Source organism: Balaenoptera physalus (genome assembly GCF_965194825.1).
Source record: "Balaenoptera physalus genome assembly, chromosome: 8".
NCBI lineage: Eukaryota > Metazoa > Chordata > Mammalia > Artiodactyla > Balaenopteridae > Balaenoptera > Balaenoptera physalus.
Window position 1 is genome coordinate 50,305,146 of NC_138887.1, and position 23,414 is coordinate 50,328,559.

At 35.9% G+C, this 23,414-nt stretch overlaps 1 protein-coding gene across 1 annotated transcript in view; it reads right to left on the bottom strand.

Moving 5' to 3' along the window:
* Window positions 1–23,414, bottom strand: part of ABCB5 (ATP binding cassette subfamily B member 5) — a 118,855-nt gene that overhangs the window by 83,364 nt on the left and 12,077 nt on the right. Inside the window, 8 exon segments of the mRNA XM_082473920.1 lie at window positions 12,130–12,333; window positions 13,618–13,743; window positions 15,824–15,934; window positions 16,246–16,359; window positions 17,708–17,885; window positions 17,966–18,090; window positions 20,743–20,914; window positions 21,000–21,191. Coding sequence (XP_082330046.1) covers window positions 12,130–12,333; window positions 13,618–13,743; window positions 15,824–15,934; window positions 16,246–16,359; window positions 17,708–17,885; window positions 17,966–18,090; window positions 20,743–20,914; window positions 21,000–21,191 — 1,222 coding nt within the window.

Genomic DNA, 23,414 nt, shown 5'->3' on the forward strand with positions numbered 1-23,414 from the left:
ACTGAAAATTCTGTATTTCATCTGGCAACCCTACATAAATCACAATTTGTTTATACATTCAGCTGCTGATGAACATTTGGGTTATTTCCAATTTTTGAATATTATGAATAAAGCTGTTATGAACATTCATGTACATGATATTCTTGTAGTCATATTTTCATTTCTTTTGGAAAAATATGTAGGAATAGAATGCTGAGTCATAAGTGTTATGTTTAACATTATAGTAAACTGTCAAATTTCTTTCTAAAATGATTGTACCAATTTCACTTTATTCAGAAAGAAAGAGAGATCCAATTGCTTTATATCCTAACGAGAAGTTATAATTGTTATTCCTTTTAATTCTGGCCATTCTATTGAATGTGAAATGGTATCTCTTTGTGGTTTTACTTAGGATTTCCCTGGTGACTAGTAATGTTGAATATTTTTCATGTATATTTTCTCATTTGATTATTTTTTGGTGAAATGTCTGTTCAAGTTTTTGTCCATTTTTTATTTTATTTTATTTTTTGGTCTAATTACCATTTTGCAAAGTTCTTTATATATTCTGGGTGCACATCCTTTGTCAGATCTGTGTATTGAATATTTTCTTTCACTCTGTCTTGCCTTTTTATTTTCTAAATGGTGTCTTTTAAAACGTTTTAATTTCAATAAAGCCCAGTTTATCATTTTTTTAAATAGTAAGTGCTTTTCCCAGAAATTTTTGCCTACCTCAAGGTCACAAAGATTTTTTCCTAAGTTTTTATTTCTGAAGTTTTATGGTTTAAGCTTTTACATTTGGTCTAAGATTCATGGCAAATTATATGTGTATATATTATGAGGTAAGGGCCATATTTCTTTTTTTTTTTTTTTCCCATATGGATATCCAATTTTTCCAACACCATTTGTTGAAATGACTTTCCTTTCTCCCATTGAATTACACTGACCTTGTCAAAAATCAATTGACTAGGTATGTGTAGGTCTATTTCTAGACTCTCTATTGTGTTCCACTGACCTACAAGTCCATTATTATGTCATTACCACTGTCTTAATTGCTGTCTTAAAATTAGCTATTGTAGGTCTTCCAGCTTTGTTGTTCTTTTATCAAAATTGTTTTGGCTATTCTTGGTCCTTTAAATTTCCAAATAAATTTTGTAATCAGCATGTTGATTTCTGCACATGAAAAAAGACTGCTGGGATTTTGATTGAAATAGCATTAAATTTATAGATTGATTTGGGGAGAATCCATACCTTTAAAAATATTCAATCTCTAAATCAACGAATAAGGTAAATCCTATTTATTTAGGTATTCTTTATTTTTTTTATTTTTTAACATCTTTATTGGAGTATAATTGCTTTACACTGGTGTGTTAGTTTCTGTTATATAACAAAGTGAATCAGTTATACATATACATATGTTCCCATATCTCTTCCTTCTTGCGTCTCCCTCCCTCCAACCCTCCCTATCCCACTCCTCTAGGTGGTCACAAAGCACCCAGCTGCTCTCCCTATGCTATGCGGCTGCTTCCCACTAGCTATCTATTTTAAGTTTGGTAGTGTATATGTGTCCATGCCACTCTCTCACTTTGTCACAACTTACCCTTCCCCCTCCCCATATCCTCAAGTCCATTCCCTAGTAGGTCTGTGTCTTTATTCCCGTCTTGCCGATAGTTTCTTCATGATCTTTTTTTTTCTTCTTCTTCGATTCCATATATATGTGTTAGCATACGGTATTTGTTTTTCTCTTTCTGACTTACTTCACTCTGTATGACAGACTCTAGGTCCATTCACCTCACTACAAATAACTCAATTTCGTTTCTTTTTATGGCAGAGTAATATTGCATTGTATATATGTGCCACATCTTCTTTATCCATTCATCTGTTGATGGACACTTAGGTTGCTTCCATGTCCTGGCTATTGTAAATAGAGCTGCAATGAACATTTTGGTACATGACTCTTTTTGAATTATGGTTTTCTCAGGGTATATGCCCCGTAGTGGGATTGCTGGGTCGTATGGTAGTTCTATTTTTAGTTTCTTAAGGAACCTCCATACTGTTATCCGTAGTGGCTGTGTCAAATTACATTCCCACCAACAGTGCAAGAGGGTTCCTTTTTATCCACACCCTCTCCAGCATTTATTGTTTGTAGATTTTTTGATGATGGTCATTTTGACCGGTGTGAGATGATATCTCATTGTAGGTTTGGTTTGCATTTCTTTAATGATTAATGATGTTGAGCATTCTTTCATGTGTTTGTTGGCAATCTGTATATCTTCTTTGGAGAAATGTCTATTTAGGCCTTCTGCCCATTTTTGGATTGGGTTGTTTGTTTTTTGATATTGAGCTGCATGAGCTGCTTGTAAATTTTGGAGATTAATCCTTTGTCAGTTGCTTCATTTGCAAATATTTTCTCCCATTATGAGGATTGTCTTTTCATCTTGTTTATGGTTTCCTTGCTGTGCAAAAGCTTTTAAGTTTCATTAGGTCCCATTTGTTTATTTGTGTTTTTATTTCCATTTCTCTAGGAGGTGGGTCAAAAAGGATCTTGCTGTGATTTATGTCACAGAGTGTTCTGCCTATGTTTTCCCCTAAGAGTTTGACAGTGTGTGGCCTTTCATTTAGGTCTTTAATCCATTTTGAGTTTATTTTTGTGTATGGTGTTAGGGAGTGTTCTAATTTCATACTTTTACATGTACCTGTCCGGTTTTCCCAGCACCACTTATTGAAGAGGCTGTCTTTTCTCCACTGTAAATTCTTGCCTCCTTTATCAAAGATAAGGTGACCATATGTGCATGGATTTATCTCTGGGCTATCTATCCTGTTCCATTGACCTATATTTCTGTTTTTGTGCCAGTACCATACTGTCTTGATTATTGTAGCTTTGCCAGTGGTAGTTTGATAGGGATTGCATTGAATCTGTAGATTGCTTTGGGTAGTAGAGTCATTTTCACAATGTTGATTCTTCCAAACCAGGAACATGGTATATCTCTCCATCTATTTGTATCATCTTTAATTTCTTTCATCAGTGTCTTATAATTTTCTGCATACAGGTCTTTTGTCTCCTTAGGTAGGTTTATTCCTAGATATTTTATTCTTTTTGTTGCAATCGTAAATGGGAGTGTTTTCTTAATTTCACTTTCAGATTTTTCATCATTAGTGTATAGGAATGTTAGAGATTTCTGTGCATTAATTTTGTATCCTGCTACTTTACCAAATTCATTGATTAGCTCTAGTAGTTTTCTGGTAGCATCTTTAGGATTTTCTATGTATAGTATCATGTCATCTGCAAACAGTGACAGCTTTACTGCTTCTTTTCCGATTTGGATTCCTTTTATTTCTTTTTCTTCTCTGATTGCTGTGGCTAAAACTTCCAAAACTATGTTGAATAATAGTGGTGAGAGTGGGCAACCTTGTCTTGTTCCTGATCTTAGTGGAAATGATTTCAGTTTTTCACCATTGAGGACAATGTTGGCTGTGGGTTTGTCATATATGGCCTTTATTATGTTGAGGAAAGTTCCCTCTATGCGTACCTTCTGCAGGGTTTTCATCATACATGGTTGTTGAATTTTGTCGAAAGCTTTCTCTGCATCGATTGAGATGATCATGTGGTTTTTCTCCTTCAGTTTGTTAATATGGTGTATCACATTGATTGATTTGCATATATTGAAGAATCTTTGCATTCCTGGGATAAACCCCGCTTGATGATGTTGTATGATCCTTTTAATGTGCTGTTGCATTCTGTTTGCTAGTATTTTGTTGAGGATTTTAGCATCTATGTTCATCAGTGATATTGGCCTGTAGTTTTCTTTCTTTGTGACATCTTTGTCTGGTTTTGGTATCAGGGTGATGGTGGCCTCGTAGAATGAGTTTGGCAGTGTTCCTCCCTCTGCTATATTTTGGAAGAGTTTGAGAAGGATAGATGTTAGCTGTTCTCTAAATGTTTGATGGAATTTGCCTGTGAAGCCATCTGGTCCTGGGCTTTTGTTTGTTGGAAGATTTTTAATCACAGTTTCAATTTCAGTGCTTGTGATTGGTCTGCTCCTATTTTCTATTTCTTCCTGGTTCAGTCTTGGGAGGTTGTGCATTTCTAAGAATTTGTCCATTTCTTCCAGGTTGTCCATTTTATTGGCATACAGTTTCTTGTAGTAATCTCTCATGATCCTTTGTATTTCTGCAGTGTCAGTTGTTACTTCTCCCTTTTCATTTCTAATTCTACTGATTTGAGTCTTCTCCCTTTTTTTCTTGATGAATCTGGCTAATGGTTTATCAATTTTGTTTATCTTCTAAAAGAACCAGCTTTTAGTTTTATTGATCTTTTCTATCATTTCCTTCATTTCTTTTTCATTTATTGTTGATCTGATCTTTATGATTTCTTTCCTTCTGCTAACTTTGGGGTTTTTTTGTTCTTCTTTCTCTAATTGCTTTAGGTGTAAGGTTAGGTTGTTTATTTGAGATGTTTCTTGTTTCTTGAGGTAGGATCGTAATGCTATAAACTTCCCTCTTAGAACTGCTTTTGCTGCATCCCATAGGTTTTGGGTCGTCATGTTTTCATTGTCTTTTGTTTCTAGGTATTTTTTGATTGCCTCTTTGATTTCTTCCATGATCTCTTGGTTATTAAGTAGTGTATTGTTTAGCCTCCATGTGTTTGTATTTTTTACAGATTTTTTCCTGTAATTGATAACTAGTCTCATAGTGTTGTGGTCAGAAGAGGTACTTGATACAATTTCAATTTTCCTAAATTTACCAAGGTTTGATTTCTGACCCAAGATATGATCTATCCTGGAGAATGTTCCATGAGCACTTGAGAACAATGTGTATTCTGTTATTTTTGGATGGAATGTCCTATAAATATCAATTAAGTCCATCTTGTTTAATGTATCATTTAAAGCTTGTGTTTCCTTATTTATTTTCATTTTGGATGATCTGACCGTTGGTGAAAGTGGGGTGTTAAAGTCCCCTACTATGATTGTGTTACTGTCGATTTCCCCTTTTATGGCTGTTAGTACTTGCCTTATGTATTGAGGTGTTCCTATGCTGGGTGCATAAATATTTACAATTGTTATATCTTCTTCTTGGATTGATCCCTTGATCATTATGTAGTGTCCCTCTTTGTCTCTTGTAATAGTCTTTATTTTAAAGTCTATTTTGTCTGATATGAGAATTGCTACTCCAGCTTTCCTTTGATTTCCATTTGCATGGAATATCTTTTTCCATCCCCTCACTTTCAGTCTGTATGTGTCCTTAGGTCTGAAGTGGGTCTCTTGTAGACAGCATATATACGGGTCTTGTTTTTGTATCTATTCAGCCAGTCTATGTCTTGGTTGGAGCATTGAATCCATTTACATTTAAGGTAATTATCGATATGTATCTTCCTATTACCCATTTTCTTAATTGTTTTGGGTTTGTTATTGTAGGTTTTTTCCTTCTCTTGTGTTTCCTGCCTAGAGAAGTTCCTTTAGCATTTGTTGTAAAGCTGGTTTGGTGGTGTTGAATTCTCTTAGCTTTTGCTTGTCTGTAAAGCTTTTAATTTTTCCATCAAATCTGAATGAGATCCTTGCTGGCTAGAGTAATCTTGGTTGTAGGTTTTTCTTCTTCATCAGTTTAAATATGTCCTGCCACTCCCTTGTGGCCTGCGGAGTTTCTGCTGAAAGATCAGCTGTTAACCTTATGGGGATTCCCTTGTGTGTTATTTGTTGTTTTTCCCTTGCTGCTTTTAATACTTTTTCTTTGTCTTTAATTTTTGATAGTTTGATTAATATGTGTCTTGGCATGTTTCTCCTTGGATTTATCCTGTATGGGACTCTCTGAGCTTCCTGGACTTGATTAACTCTTTCCTTTCCCATATTAGGGAAGTTTTCAACTATAATCTCTTCAAATATTTTCTCAGTCCCTTTCTTTTTCTCTTCTTCTTCTGGGACCCCTATAATTCGAATGTTGGTGTACTTAATGTTGTCCCAGAGGTCTCTGAGACTGTCCTCAGTTCTTTTCATTCTTTTTTCTTTATTCTGCTCTCTGGTAGTTATTTCCACTATTTTATAATCCAGGTCACTTATCTGTTCTTCTGCCTCAGTTATTCTGCTATTGATTCCTTCTAGAGAATTTTTAATTTCATTTATTGTGCTGTTCATCATTGTTTGTTTGCTCTTTAGTTCTTCTAGGTCCTTGTTAAACGTTTCTTGTATTTTCTCTATTCTATTTCCAAGATTTTGGATCATCTTTACTATCATTATTCTGAATTCTTTTTCAGGTAGACTGCCTATTTCCTCTTCATTTGTTAGGTCTGGTGGGTTTTTGCCTTGCTCCTTCATCTGCAGTGTGTTTTTCTGTCTTCTCATTTTGCTTAACTTACTGTGTTTGGGGTCTCCTTTTCGCAGGCTGCAGGTTTGTAGTTCCCATTGTTTTTGGTGTCTGTCCCCAGTGGCTAAGGTTGGTTCAGTGGGTTCTGTAGGCTTCCTGGTGGAGGGGACTAGTGCCTGTGTTCTGGTGGATAAGGCTGGATCTTGTCTTTCTGGTAGGCAGGTCCACGTCTGGTGGTGTGTTTTGGGGTGTCTGTGGCCTTATTATGATTTTAGGCAGCCTCTCTACTAATGGATGGGGTGTGTTCCTGTCTTGCTAGTTGTTTGGCATAGGGTGTCCTGCACTGTAGCTTGCTGGTCGTTGAGTGGAGCTGGGTATTGGCATTGAGATGGAGATCTCTGGGAGATTTTCACTGTTTGATATTACGTGGAGCTGGGATGTCTATTGTGGACCAGTGTCCTGAACTTGGCTCTCCCACCTCAGAGGCACAGCCCTGATGCCTGGCTGGAGCACCAAGAGCCTTTCATCCACACGGATCAGAATAAAAGGGAGAAAAAATAGAAAGAAAGAAGGAAAGAAGATAAAATAAAATAAAGTAAAATAAAATAAAATAAAGTTATTAAAATAAAAAATAATTCTTAAGGAAAAAATTTTAAAAAGTAAAAAAAAAAAAAAAAAAAAACGGACAGGCCGAACTCTAGGACCAATGTTAAAAGCAAAGCTGTACAGACAAAATCACACACAGAAACATACATTTACACACTCACAAAAAGAGCAAAAGGGAAAAAATATATATATCTTTGCTCCCAAAGTCCCCCTCCTCAATTTGGGATGATTCATTTTCTATTCAGGTATTCCACAGATGCAGGTACATCAAGTTGATTGCGGAGATTTAATCCGCTGCTCCTGAGGCTGCTCGGAGAGATTTCCCTTTCTCTTCTTTGTTTGCACAGCTCCCCGGGTTCAGCTTTGGATTTGGACCTGCTTCTGCATGTAGGTCGCCTGAGGGCATCTGTTCTTCGGTCAGACAGGACGGGGTTAAAGGAGCAGCTGCTTTGGGGGCTCTGGCTCACTCAGGCCGTGGGGAGGGAGGGGTACTTTGTGCAGGGTGAGCCTGCAGCGGCAGAGGCCGGCGTGATGTTGCAGCAGCCTGAGGCGTGCCGTGCATTCCCCGGGGAAGTTGTCCCTGGATCACAGGACCCTGGCAGTGGCGGGCTGCACAGGCTTCCAGGAGGGGAGGTGTGGAGAGTGACCTGTGCTTGCACACAGCCTTCTTGGTGGCGGCAGCAGCAGCCTTAGTGTCTCATGCCCATCTCTGGGGTCCGCGCTGATAGCTGCGGCTCGCGCCTGTCTCTGGAGCTCCTTTAAGCGGCGCTCTGAAGCCCCTCCCCTCGCGCACCAGGAAACAAAGAGGCATGAAAAAGTCTCTTGTCTCTTGAGCAGCTCCAGATGTTTTCCCGGACTCCCTCCCGGCTAGCCGTGGTGCACTAGCCTCCTTCAGGCTGTGTTTACCCCGCCAACCCCAGTCCTCTCCCTGCCATCTGACCGAAGCCCGAGCCTCAGCTCCCAGCCCCCGCCCGTCCCGGCGGGTGAGCAGACAAGCCTCTCGGGCTGGTGAGGGCAGGTCAGCACCAGTCCTCTGTGCGGGAACCTCTCCGCTTTGCCCTCTGCACCCCTGTTGCTGCACTCTCCTCCGTGGCTCTGAAGCTTCCCCCCTCTGCCACCCGCAGTCTCTGCCTGCGAAGGTGCTTCCTAGTGTGTGGAAACCTTTCCTCCTTCACAGCTTCCTCCCACAGGTGCAGGTCCCGTCCCTGTTCTTTTGTCTCTGTTTTTTCTTTTGCCCTACCCAGGTATGTGGGGAGTTTCTTGCCTTTTGGGAAGTCTGAGGTCTTCTGCCAGCATTCAGTAGGTGTTCTGTAGGAGCTGTTCCACATGTAGATGTATTTCTGATGTATTTGTGGAGAGGAAGGTGATCTCCGCATCTTACTCTTCCGCCATCTTGAAGCTCCTCTCTATTTAGGTATTCTCTAATTTCTCTCAGCAGTGTTCTGTCTTTTTTACATATAAGATTTACAGATCTTTCATTATTCTACTTTATATTTTTTGATGCTATTGTGTATGCCACTTTTAATTTTAATTTTATTTCTAGTTGTTGCTACTGTTTAGAGATCTAGTTTATTTTTTTCATAGTTATAGGTCTCACTAAAGTTATCTATCTGCTTCTCTTTGAGTGAGTCTTGGTAGTTTGTGTCTTTCAAGGAATAGAACTTCATATAAGTTAGCAAATTTACAGGCATATCTTTGTTCATAGTATTCCTGTATTAACCTTTTAATGTCTTTGGGATTAATAGTGATGTACCTTCTTTGATCCCCGATATTGGTAATTTCTGCTCTCTTTTTTGTTTCTTCATCAGGCTTCCTACAGTTTTACTGATTTTATTGATCTTTTAAGGAAACGGCTTTTGGTTTTAATGACTGACTGTTTCTAATGTTTTTCTGTTTTTGATTTCACTGATTTCTGCTCTAGTCTTTATTATTTCTCTTCTACTTGCTTTGGGTTTGATTTGCTCTTCTTATTCTAGTTTCTCAAGGTGGAAACTTAGTTTACAGATTTTAGATCTTTTTCTTTTCTAAAGTAAGCACATAATGCTGTAAGTTTCTCTTAAAGCAGTGCTTTAACTGTACGTTGACACTTGAACAATGTAGGTGTTAGGGGCACCAACCCCCGTGCAGTCAAAAACCAAGTATAACTTTACAGTTGGTCCTCTGTGTCCACATCCTTGAATTCAACCAGCTGTGGGTCGTGTAGTACTACAGTATGTATTTATTGAAAAAAGAATCCATATATAAGTGAACACATACAGTTCAAACTCATGTTGTTCAAGGATCAACTGTATTCCACAAATACTGATATCTTGCATTTTCATTTTTATTTACTTCAAAATAGTTTTTAATTTTCCTCGAAACTTCCTCTTTGAGCCATAGGTTATTTAGAAGTAGGTTCTTTAATTTTCAAATATTTGTGGATTTTCCAGATATATTTCTGTTATCGATTTCTACATTTTAATTCTATTATGGCCCAAGAACATACTTTACATGTTTCCTTTGAAATTATAAGTTTTTTCTTCCAGTGGTAAAATTGATAGCTAGTGGGAAGCAGCCGCATAGCACAGGGAGATCAGCTCAGTGCTTTGTGTCTACCTAGAGGGATGGGATAGGGAGGGTGGGAGGGAGACGCAAGAGGGAGGAGATATGGGGATATATGTATATGTATAGTTGATTCACTTTGTTATAAAGCAGAAACTAACACACCATTGTAAAGCAATTATACTCCAATAAAGATGTTAAAAAAAAAAAAGGAATATTGTTTAGCTCAGTGAACAGTCCATGTGCACTTGAGAGAAATGTTTTCTGCTGTTATTGGGTGGAGTGTTCTATAAATATCAGTTAGATCTAGTTGGTTGATAGTATTGTTCAGGTCATCTATATCCTTAGTGATTTTTTGCCTGCTTGTTCTATCAAGTACTAAAGCCTTCAGCTAAAAATGTGGATTTGTCTCTTTCTCCTTTCAGATGTACCAGTTTTTCTTCTTGCATTTTGAAGTTTTTCTTAAGTGCATAAACATTTAGTTGTTTTTTTGTTTGTTTGTTTTTTTGCCTATGGATCATAGTTCCCTGTTTCTTTGCACATCTAGGTATTGTAGAATATATACTGAATTCTGTGCATGATATGTTGAAGAGACTCTGAAATCTGTTTTCTTCTGAAGAAAATTTTGATTTTTATCCTCATAGGCAATTCAAATATTGACTGATCATCTTGAACTAGGTAATCTTGATTTTATGCTTTGTTGGGGTGAATCTATAGAAAGTCTCAAAACTTGGCAGGACCCAACATCCAAGTTCTATCTCCTTTAGGGATATTGTCATGGCTTAGTTTTAGGATTTGTTAGAGCAGGTCTAGAGTCAGCCTTACTCTAAGGTGTGGTCTTTACCCCTAAGGTGTGACTTTTTTTGGTGTCTCAGCTATATGCCTGAGGTATTAAAAATGGTGTTAATGTGACCTCTCCACTCTGGCTGGGTTGTGTTTTCAACATCTCCACTATACTGCTTGACTTCTAGTATCTCTGCTCTACCCTCGGTTTTGTAGCAGCTGCTCGCTGGTAAGCCACGTGTAATCTTATCCTAAGAGAAGGATTCCCAAGGGTTGCCTACATGGACTTCTGCCCCCTACCTCATGTCCACAGCTCTCTCATTTTGCCTCTCCAGTTGCTTAAGCTGCCCTGAAATTCTATCTCTGCCTTTAGCTCAGTAGGACTGCCATGTTCTCTCTGGATTCCATTTTACAGAGATATGGTCAGAAATTTGTTCCCAGGAAGCATGCTGAAAATTCATGGACTGTCTTAATGAGTTTCCTTTCTCTCAGGAATCACAGTTTTGTGCTACCTCTTATCCAGTGCTTGGAAACAATTGTCCTGTCTCATATATTTTGGCCAGTTTTATGGCTGTTTATGGGAAAAGGCTAGCAAGTATCAGTTAATCCTAATATATTAATTCAAAAATATGTGTATATCATAGAAGGAGTAATGGTATTTATTTCTGAGTATAGCTTTCCCTAAATTTTCACCTATACGAATTAACCACTTCTGTAACATTTATTTATTATTATGCTTATTCTTATTTCCCTGGTTAACCATGGCTGTGGAATTTAGTTTCTATCAAAATAACCCAGCATCTTTAATTTGTTCTTTGGATTATATCTTTAGGATTTACTATTAGATTTACAGCAAGGGACATTTTTGTGTAAATATTGGACTTTTAGTAAAAGCAAGTCATAACTTATAGGGAATGACTTAAGAGGCACCAGAAAACTTTCTAATTCCAGGTGGGAAACTGAAGATCGTTGGTGTTTTGAGGAAAGGAAGTCACTAAAAGTCGCAAGGTCAAAGAAAGGAAGTCTGTGTTTTCCCAAACCACACGGCAAAGAATGACCTCCAGCCTTTAATGTTTTCTGTCCTAATTATGACCGTAAATAACGGGGATAGGTGGTAATGAATGGCAAACACAAGTTTTTATGAAATAAACAAAAGAAAGAACAAAATTATTATGACCTATGGAGTGTAGTTTGTAAAATATATCCATTAAAACAAACTGTTTTTGTTATGGTTGCCTTCTGGGATGTTGGAATTTTATTTGTGTTTTTAATTTCAAATCTCATCCTTTCATATTTCACGAGGTGCTCCCCACAACAATTTCAGAAGATGCTGATGAACAAATACTTTGAGAAATAGAAATATTTTTAGAGCTCTCTATCAATTTTAAATACCCATTAGGATTCTATATGTCCTAATACCCAAAATTATAGTTTACTGTATCTCTTTCCAACTATCATTTCACATGTCTTGTCCAATATTAGTTCCATGTACTTCTAAAGTCAATGGTATTTTTCCTTTGCCTTAATCACAGAACCGATCTGAACACTGTGTGTGACATTCCCAATCTTAGCCACAAGATGGCGTTGCAAACCAACAGTTTTCCAGATACATGCTATCCCTCAGCTTGTACTGATGATTTGCTTTCATATTTCTTCGTTATATTTTAACATATCCCTTATTTTTTTCTTTTCCATTTGAAGTGTGAACCAGTAAGAACTAAACAGGTTAAAAATTGGACCTTTCAAGGATGTATTTCTTCTTTTGGTTGTTACCACGCTCTCTCATTTTCAGATGTGTCACCTAGGACAATGCAAAAATTAATCACACTCCCCCTACTCTGTAGATGTTATTGTTATTTAACTTATTTTGGAATATTTCAGTGCTTTACACTTAAGCTAAGGATATAGGCTACATAGTGTACTTACCATGGGGAACTCCATTATAAAATCATAAGCATTTGCTTCCTTTGCAGCTTTCTCAATGTCTTCATCAGTCACGCCATCTCGTCCATATCTAATATTGTTATTAATGGTGGTCCCAAACAAAACAGGCTCTTGGCTGACCACTCCAAAATGTTCTCGATAATGCTGCACATTTAAAGTTCTGATGTCGTTACCATCCACCGTGATCTGTGAATCCAAAGGAATGAATCACGTTGTGATGCCTTTCACTGCACTGGGTTAGAGCCCTTTTTACTACTCCAGAACATAAGCTGAGAAGTAGGTTATTTCAGGAAACAATGACTGACTATATTTTGATAAAATATTTATAGCATGTATAATGCCAATAGACTTTTTCTGGTAGTTGGGAATTAATAAAACCTAAAAAAAATGACTTAAAATTTGGCCAAACTACCTGAATATCTTTACTCTACGATCCACAAATTAGGTATTATGAGGATATATACTCTAAGAGCCACAAATATTACCATGTAAACACATGTAAAAAACTGAAGTTTTGTTATTTTAAGACTGATGTGACCTTTGCATTTTTTCCTAGGAAACGTCCTTCCTTCCCTTCAACAGCCCACTCCTCTGCAAAAGGTAAAAGTGCATTCTATTCACTGCTATAAATAATATTAAATGAACATTGTCTTCTCCATAGATAGTGCCATTACCTATTATCCCAACATATTCCAATGACAGAAGCCAAGGTATAATTATAACTGTGGTATTTCACACCAACTGGTATTCTGCCTGGGCATGGGTATTCTATGTAACTGCTTTATGTAAGGAATGCTAATCCAGTAATTTATTTATTCAATATTAGCATGGATACATGAGTCTAGTATACTCCAAATGAAGACTTAAGAAGTCAAATTTAAGTTTTAGAAGAGTAGATTTTCTTTTAAAAATAACAGTTGAAAAACTGAATAGAAGCATTAAGAATTATGCTTCTGTGACTATCATAGTCTTGTTCTCTATGCTGTTTACAAGGGTGAGAACGTTAAGTGCAACATACGAATGACAGAAAAAAATGAGAGAGTATTTTCTACAGATATTATTCTTTTGGGATGTTTTGAGAAACTGAAATTCTTGATAAGTTCTGCATACTACAAATTACTATTTTATTTTTCTCTATAGCATTTATTATCTTCTAACATATTACATAATTTACTTATTTTACTTATTGTCTGTCTCTACTTATTAGCATGTAAACTTAATGAGGGAAGAGAGGTTTTTATGCTTTGTTCACCAATGTATTCCCAGCACCTAGAAAAACGTCTGGCACTTTGTAGGTGCTCAATAAATATTTGTTGAATGAATGAATATTCAGGAAAGAAAACAATATGGTTTATCTCCCAGTTCCACTGTTAAAAATTAAAAGTTGACACAGCTGTAAGCTCTCTGTAATAGGTGGAATTTCCAAATCTCATCGTGTGGACTGCGTGTGACCTTGCTAGGTGCACTTACAAAGCCGTCATCAGGATCATATAACCTCTGCAGAAGTTGGACTGCTGTACTCTTCCCACTGCCGTTGGGGCCAACCAAGGCTACTGTCTCTCCAGACTTAATTCTGAGATTCAGACCTTTCAGAATCTATTGGAAAGTATGGGGAAACAATTCCATAAAACTAGGATAAGAATATGATTTACCTATCTTCAGAAATTTAATGTATAATTATAAACAGGAAAAAATTCTTTGGCACTTAAAAACAAATTTAGATCTTATTACGTTTGTTTCATGTATGTGTATAATAACCTACATAATTTTGGAGAAAAACAGTAATCATCTCTCTATATAAAGAGGAGATCTAAATTGAGTACTCATAGATTATTAACTAGCCACAGGAAAATTTTTTTCATATTTTCAACCAAAATAATTTATATGAATTTCATGACTACCAAGTTAGTGAAAGTTATATCTTCTAACTTGCAACAATTGAATGAAATCTTGCCAGATATCCCTGTGAGCTCTTTAAGGAAGTTCTTTCTTAGAATATATGTAACATTGTTGCAAAATAGACTCCGAACTAAAACAATTGGCAGACTTCTTAGGGACTCCCACGAATAGGATTTCACCACTAGAAAGCCTCTTTTTCTAGCGGTGGATCTCACAGGGACATTTCAACTTAGGGGGAGTACTTTTACATTTTTCTCAATAACTGGGGGTTGCTACCAGCATTTAGTGTCCCAGGAACCTGCAATATGAGAGAAACCTCACAAAAAATTAGCTTCCCAAAATGACAACAGTAATCCTGTTGAGAAACTCTCACTTATCTTTGCTTACATTTTCCCAAAACATGGGAATATCCCCTTGGATTCTTTCACTTTGATCTCCTCATTTGTAAAGAAAGAGACTCTGTAAACAAACCAAATGTAAAACCTTCAAAGGGCCAAGCAAAGAAAAATTCTCTAAAGTAGGTGACAAATCAGGGACCCCCAGTGAGAGTACCTCCTCTCCCACCTGCACTTTTACTCTAGAATTCACATCTGTTCTTTCTTTGGAAGAATCTGTGTTTTGTTTATTTAAAGTGGGTGGACTTTTGGGGGGGTAATTATTTATTTTTCAATTTAACAAAAAAGGCTATGTTTCAAATGTTCATTTAAAAAATACTTATTTAAAACCCATACAATGTAATGACAAAATCAGTGCTTAAGTCTTCAGGAAGCCAACCCAAATATAGTTGCAAAATGGAATTAAAATGTTCTATTTATGTTAAGAAAAATGATAGAAGACAACACTATTCCAATAATTAAATAACAAAAATTTAAAAAAATAAAGAGCTTTGAAAGAAAGAATTTCAATCAAAGACTTAGAGAAAAATAAGGAAGTAAGAGTAGGTATATATTTTTTTGATGCAAATTATGCAGGTGATATTTGGACACTTTAAAAGACATTGAAGGTCGATGGCATCAGTATTTTTACCAATTTCACTTAAAATCATGTCATCCTTTTTCTATAAAGCAGGTGTTTTATTAGGAATTACTCTTTGCAATCTTTAACAGTAACTACCTTTTTAGATAAATACACTAATAAGATGAAAGGATGAAGACAATAGAAGAGACAGACACATTTTTACAAGAATTTGTCAAAGGCTGAATGATAGAGGGAGAAGGATGCACTTTATGCTGAGTGTGTGTGTGCCTGTGTGAAAGTGAGAGAGAAAGGAACTGAGGCAAAAATGCTGGTGTAGTAAAAGCCCTAGAAAAAGGGATAATGGAAAGACAATATGTGCACAATTCCCCCAGGTTAGAAACTTTAGAAAGTTCAAATGAGTGATCTATGCTGAGTGGGAAAATATCCAGGGACCACCAATAGGTGGCAATATCAATCCAAGATATTTTTGCTGTGTTCCCAAATCCAGAGTGAAGGAATTCTAGGAAGTCAAAAATGCTTTAGTCAGTTCAATATAGAGAAGAGGTGGCAAAATGTAACTAGATCTTCCAGAGTTATTTGTCCATTACTAATCTATCCTTCCTTCTTTCCTTCCTCTCTCTCTTCCTCCCTCCCTCCCTCCCTCTCTCTCTCTCTGTCTCTCTCTCTCTCCCCTCAAGTCTCTAAACAAAGTAGCCACATCTTGGTCAAAGTGATCCTAAACAATCTCATATGAGGAGATCCTAGCCAATGGAAGGTAGTATTAGAAAAGTGTACATTTCCATAATTAAATTTTACTTACTTTGATAGATGGTCTTGATGGATAACTGAAAGAAACATTTTTAAATTCCACATTTCCTTCTATGCATTCCAATTTATAGCCCGTTGTTGAAAACTTATCTATAGCAGGTTTCTTGGAAAAACAAAGAGGACATTATAAATCTTAGAGAAACTAGGCTGACACTCTCTATATCCTAAAAGTAGTTTAAAGATGGGTTTTCTTCTACAGTGATTTCCTTTCTGCTTTAGAAGTGCATTGAGTTACATATGAAGGTTTCAATAAAACACAATCTTCTTGTTGAAGAGTTAAAATAATCTTTCCATAGCCAACTGGGCAACATGGATTTTGCCCATCTTTTTGTTTAAGTGAAACGAAAGCGCCTGTTTTTTGGTTTCCTTCTTGCAGTAATGATAGTTATCTTTCAAGGCAGTTAGGAGTCTTACCTTATCAATAATGTGGAAAATATTAAAGGCGGCTCCTCTAGCTATAGTGAAGTTTTCAAAGCTAGGGGCTGCTGCTCCAATGAAATAAATAGTATGGATTACACTAAAAAAAACCTACAGGAACAAAAAAATAATATTTATCCTTCACAGTTATATAAGCGGGACAACAGAATGAAGTGTATACTTGGTTGAGACTCAGAGGTATATTAGAGAAATTAGGTAGGAAAGAATGGAAGATGCTGCCGAATATAAAGGAAATATTAGTTAATCCAAGTGCAGTTGGCCTTTTCCTAATGTTGAACGACTTCTAATTGTCCCGTAATCTTGTCGTTATTACCTGTTGGGAAGCTGAGCAGAAAAATCTGCTTACTGAGGAGTGCTGAACATACATGAACCTGGGGCGGGGGGGGTAAGGAGGTGAGCTCTACTCCCCTGCATGCTGGTTAGCTCCTTAACTTTAAAGAAAAGGGTATTATAGATTTCATTGTCTTAGAGATGCTGTACTATTTTTTCCCAAACTTTTCTGAATTCTTATATTAGTGGACACCTGTTCATTTTCAGACAGACACATCTTTGCCAAAAGTCAAATAAGCAAAGAACCCCACAAGCTAAGTGCTATTTTCCCTGTCTTATAGATGAAGAAGCTAAAGATTAGTAAGTCATACACCTATAGTCACACATAAATTGAGGAGGAAAGATGTGCTAAAAATTCCTCATGCTCAAGTTTCATTTATCAGCAATATATGAATAGCTTAAAGACTTAAAAATGAAAGTCTCAAGTTCAGAAGATGACTTTAGTTGACGGAAAAGAAATCTACATACAATGGGAAGGCCAAATGAGAACTAAAGTATACAGACCAGATCAATTTAGTTCAGCAGGACAAATGGTTCTTAATCCTGAGCTGATCTGTTTATTATTGAAACTTGGAAGCATAACTGAAAAAATTACAATTTAATGTATAACCATTAAGAGTTTAAAAAACTCTAAATTGTGATGTTGGAGAGAGCTGTATATAGTCTGTTTTTAACATTATTATATGCTGAAAGGACAGAGGAAGAGCAGGAGATTCCAATCTACAGAATATTTCCAGAAGAAAACATTTAGCAAGGTGAATGTAGAGCGCTCTCTTATCTCAGCAAGATGGAAAGGAAGCAGTCTCCCTAGAGGCTGGTCTTTTTGACTTCTGGATTAAGACAACTCTATCTCCCAGTGGAGAATGCAATTATGATTCTTTTAAAAACATCATGCTTTTAGAAGACACTAAACATGCAGGATGAGTAAATCCTGCCAATGTATAACTATAATTTAAAGCTGTATACAAATCATTTGAAGGAAACAAATATTTGTTTATTAAAAACACTCATCTTCAAACATTCAGTCATTCAAAGAGAAATTTTTAATAAATTCTAGGTAAGAAAAGATTATCTAGGCCAGTTACCTTTGTTCTCAAATAAGACTTACAGCAAGAACAGTTCCAATGGTATAATCAGGTTCTCCACTAAGAATCAAGGAGGTTCCATACCAAAAAGCAAGTCCGTAGGTTCCATTCATAAAGAAGTACACAGCACCAAGATAGAGTTTCGAAGCTATAGCTTTTTTCATGCCAACATTCTTTGCATCTTTTAGATTCTGTGTATACCTTAAAAAGCCAAAACACAATATAATAGCCTTGGGGGAAAATAAAACCAAGCAGATATTATCATAATTAAAGGAACAGACCTTTGAATTTCTTTTTCCTGGGCCCCAAAGGCTACAACTCTTCGGATTGATGACAAGACTTCTTCTGCTACAGCCCCAGCTTTGGAATAAACATTTAATTCCTTACTGGAAAATGAGATAACTATCTGTAATAAACAAAGACCACAGTTAACCAAAGAATAACCTGGGATGGACAAATATCATATGATATTGCATATATGTGGAATCTAAAAAAAGGCAACAAATGAACTTATCTCCAAAACAGAAATAGAGTTACAGATAAAAAATAAACTTATGGTGACCAAGGGGGAAGGAGAGGGGAGGGATAAATTGGAAGATTGGGAATGACACATACACACTACTATGTATAAAATAGATAACTAATGAGGACCTGCTGTATAGCACAGGGAGCTCTACTCAGTATTCTGTAATGGCCTATATGGGAAAAGAAGCTAAAAAAGAGTGGCTATTTGTATATGTATAACAGATTCACGTTGCTGTACACCTGAAACTAACACAACATTGTAAATTATACCCCAGTAAAAAATTAAAGTGTGATTGATTATCAGAAAAAAAAAAAAAAGAATAACCTGGGGTAGTAACAAGGCACAGAGAATTTAATTCAGGTAGAATCTAGAATAACAAAATTTTACTATTGAAGAGGTACTTATCACTTATTCTAACCCCATCAGTTTGCAAATGAGGAAACCAATGGTAACAGATATTGACTTTTTAAAGTCTCACTGCAGTGAACAAGCTTAGCTTAACGTAACCTAGAGTCTAAATCTCTATTTTTCCTTCTAATAGAGCTTCACTGTTTTTTCTCTGTGTTTTTAAAAGCTTAGAAAATGAGTATCTATATTAATACAATTTGGAAAAATTTGACTTGGAGAAGGATATTAGGGACAGAGTTCTTCTTACGTGCACCCTGGAAATCAGTGTGCCTGATGTGACTTGATTTGATTTGTTATTATGGAAAAAAACAACACTTCCAGAGGGTATGAGTCACAGAGCTGTGGCAGGAAGAGAAATATGACTCCTGAAACTAATACTGCATAATGCAGCCTGTCTAGTAAACAGTGTATTGCCACAGAGTAAAATGTGAGATTTTAGAGAGAGAGAGAGAGAGGGAGAGAGAGAGAGAGAGGGAGATAGAGAGAGAGAGGAGACTATCATTCCTGGTGATATTATTCAGGTTTACCAGATTTATCAAAAATTTTAATCAGAATGTGCCTTTTTCTTTATTATACACCCCACTTACTATTCCTTTAATTGGTAAAGGATTTAATTTAGTAATTAGCATAAGAGTTCAATGAAAGGAAGAAAGGAAATTGTCTTCAGAGTTGTGAGTCTGTAACTACGGCTTGCTCATATAACAAATCTATCCATTTTCAAAATACATTCCACATAATTGGAACTAATTTTATGTAAGACATGCACAGGTGTTTGTTAAAGCAGAAGGTAGTATAAACTGAGTAATACTTATTATTTACTGGATTCACTTAATAAAACAGCTGTCACTGGAGGGGAAGCTGCACATAGCAAAAAACCTTGTACATAGCCAGTATTCAATATGTATTTGCCCAATTAAATTGAATTAAAGGATGTTAGAAACCATCCAGCCTGGCTTCTTTAGTCATTTAGGTAATTTTGACTTTACTTGCTTCCTACTTGCAATTAGTTAACAGCAATAGCAGACCTTAGTTTCCCCACTGCTGTTCTTTTAAAACTCATTGTCCACTTCACTTCTTGGGCAGTTAAAGCTCTGATTTTAGTAACATACTGTGGGTAATCTTCCTACTGAGGGGTCCTCATTTCAAATAAGCTGGGAATGAAGATTTTGACAAGGGTTACAAGGTCAACACCAGAAGTCACACTAAATAAAGATCTGTTGTCTATACACCCAAGTCTATTGTGAAGGAATTATTCAAACACAGGATATTTTTATTGTTGAAAATTCTTGTTTGGTTGAATTTGTATGTTGCTAGCAAATAAACTCAGCGAATTTTATGGCTTTGACTTCCATAAAGAGCAACTGGCTTTGAAAAATTTTAAACTCCAAAAAAACCCCAAAACAAAACAAAACTCCATCTCTTAAGAGTACACTGTGCCTCCAATCTAGGAAATGGGTATACACGTTGGTAGAACTATATTGGCAGAGATATATATATTTTGCCTTGCACAAATAGCATTGGTTTCAAAACCAGGCTGTAAATAGATTAATATCTTGTAAAGAGATTAAGATTAATACAGTATAACAGTGCTAAAGATATAATTTAAATGTAAATACAAAGTTTGTTTTAAAAAATTGAAACAGATTTACATACTACATAAAAATATACATTAGCAGATGTTTTAAATGGTAATTCAGAGCCTTATGAAAATATAAACTTGAAATGGCTGACATAAAATAGTCACATAATAGCTCAGGTGTTTACTGTTTTAGGATTTTCTCATTCTGTTCTAGTGAAATGAATTGAAACACATTTATGTGGGAATTTAGACAACACAAGGCTTTCCCAGCATTCAATGCATAAGAGCATAAAGCTTTATCCATGCTATTATTTGAAACTGCATTAGGTTCTAAATGAAGAGGAATGTTTTAAAATGTTAGTAAGGTATTAAAACCAAACCTCATTGTAGCCAAATAACTTGAAAATAGAAAGGTAGTTAATATTCCTTCCTATTTTGGGACACAGAAAAAAAAATAGAAATGCCTTTTTTTTAATACAAACTCAGTAAAATATCTAGTTCACATTCCTGCTTCCAGTTAACACTACATTAGTCATCTTGCCTACCTTAGAAAACATGGCTGCTGAAGCAAGTATAAGAGGTGATGTGGACAGAGTCACCAGGGTAAGTTTCCAGCCCTTCACCAAACCAATCGCCAGGCCAACAGAAAAAGTAGACATGTTTTGAAACAACAGAGCAATCTTGTCTCCGATACCATCATTGATTTTGTTGATGTCACTGAAACAAGAAAATAAATGCAGTTAAGTCATTTATACATCATATATGAGAACAAAGTTGATAAACTGCACATCCATCCTCTTACTCAGTCATGCGAGTATTAAGTTCACCGATGTCACAACTGTCAAACCAGCTGATGTCCTGAGACAAAATTGAATGAAAAAACTGTTTTCGAATTCTCGTGGTCTGTCGAGCTGCAGTCATAACCCAAAAGGAAATCTGTATGTAGCCAAAAACCATGGCAGTAACTCCTATTCCAACATAATACAGGATCAACCTGAAAAAAGGATTATTGGAAATTTTAGTGAGACTGAAGCACAACTTTTTTCCCTTGTTACCAAAAAAATGAAATCTGTCATAATATTTGATTAAGAGAATTTGGGCTAAAGCCTATAAGATAACTAAAAATAAACCACCATGAGAAAGACTGAAGTATGCTGATGTAGGAATCTCAGTTACCCTTGTAAGACGTTTAGAGTATGTCTCTCTTATATTATTAGCAAAGATTAGCATTTCAAAACATATTCGCTACTTATAGCTTCTGTCCATATTTTTATACTTTCATTTGAAAATGTTACATTGATGTAATTATGATAGCTGTATGTAGAAAAGGAGGGTAAAGAAATGATAGTAGTCAAAAGCCTTTTATAAAATTCTTTAAATACATATACTTAAATCCAAAATTCAACTTAAGGAATTTACCCTAAGGAAATATGTACAAAGATTAATCTAAATGATTGTTCATTATAGCATTAATTATAATACATAAAACTGAAAACATTCTAAATAGCTACCAGTAGGAGACCAGATAAGAAATGTAGTCATTTCACACCAAAATCTATGGGATGCAGCAAATGCAATACTAAGGGGTACTAAGGGGAAGTTTATAGCAGGCCTATAAACAAGAAAAATCTCAAGTAAACAATCTAGCTTAACACCTAAAGGAACTAGAAAAAGAAAACAAATGAAGCCCAAAGTCAGTAGAAGGAAGGAAATAATAAAAATCAGAGCAGAAATAAATGAAATAGAGACTAAAAAGACAATGGAAAAGATCAATGAAACTAAGAGCTGGTTCTTTGAAAAGATAAACAAAATTGACAGGCCTTTAGCTAGACTCACTAAGAAAAAAGAGAAGGCTCAGATAAACAAAATCAGAAACAAAAGAGGAGAAATCATGAGATACCACAGAAATACAAAGGATTATAAGAGAATATAATGAACAGCTGTTTGCCAACAAATTGGACAACCTAGAAGAAATGGATAAATTCTTAGAATCAGACAACCTTTCAAATAAACAAATGGGACTACACTGAACTAAAAAGTTTTGCACAACAAAGGAAATTATCCACAAAATGAAAAGATGACCTACTGAACGGAGGAAGATATCTGCAAGTCATATATCCAATAAAGGGTTAACATCCAAAATATATAAAGAATTCATAAAAATCAACAACAAAAAAACAAACAACCCAACTGAAAAATGGGCAGAGGATCTGAGTAGACATTTTTCCAAAGAATGCATACAGATGGCCAAGAGACACATGAAAAGATGTTCAACGTCGCTAATCATCAGGGAAATGTAAATCAAAACCACAATGAGATATCACCTCACTTCCATCAGAATGGCTATTATACAAAGACAAGAAATAACAAGTGTTGGTGAGGATGTGGAGAAAAGGGAACCCTTGTGCACTGCTGGTGGGAATTTAAATTGGTGAAACCACTATGGAAAACAGTATGGAGATTCCTCAAAAAATTAAGAATAAAACTATCATATGATCCAGCTATTCCAATCTGGGTATTTATCTGAAGAAGTCAAAACCACTAATTTGAAAAGACATATGCACCTCTGCATTCATCACAGCATTATTTACAATAGCCAAGATATGAAAACAATCTAAGTGCCCACCGATGGATGAATGGCTAAAGAAGATGTAGTATACACACACACACACACACACACACACACACACACACACACACACACACACACACACACAGTGGAATACTACTCAGCCATAAAAAAGAAAAAAATCTTTCCATCTGCAGCAACATGGGTGGACCTTGAGGATATTATGCTAAGTGAAATAAGTCAGATGGAGATAGACAAATACTGCATGATTTCACTCATATGTGGAATATTTTTTTTTTTTGGAATATTTTTAAAAAGCAAAATAAATGAACAAACAAAGCAAAACAAAAAACTAGCACATAGATACAGAGAACAGAGTAGTGATTACCAGAGGTGAAGGGAATGGGAAGAGGGTGAAATGGGTGAAGGGGGTCAACTGTGTGGTGATGAATGGAAACTAAACTTTTGGTGGTGAGTATGCTGTAGTATATACAGAAGTTGAATTATAATGTTTCATTATAATGAAACTTATATAATGTTATAAACCAATGTTACTTCAGTTAAAAAGAAAGAGAAATGTAATCATTTAATAAACCTATACTGGGTGCCCACCAGTATGAAGTTCTAGAAATAAATACAGTCAAGAGC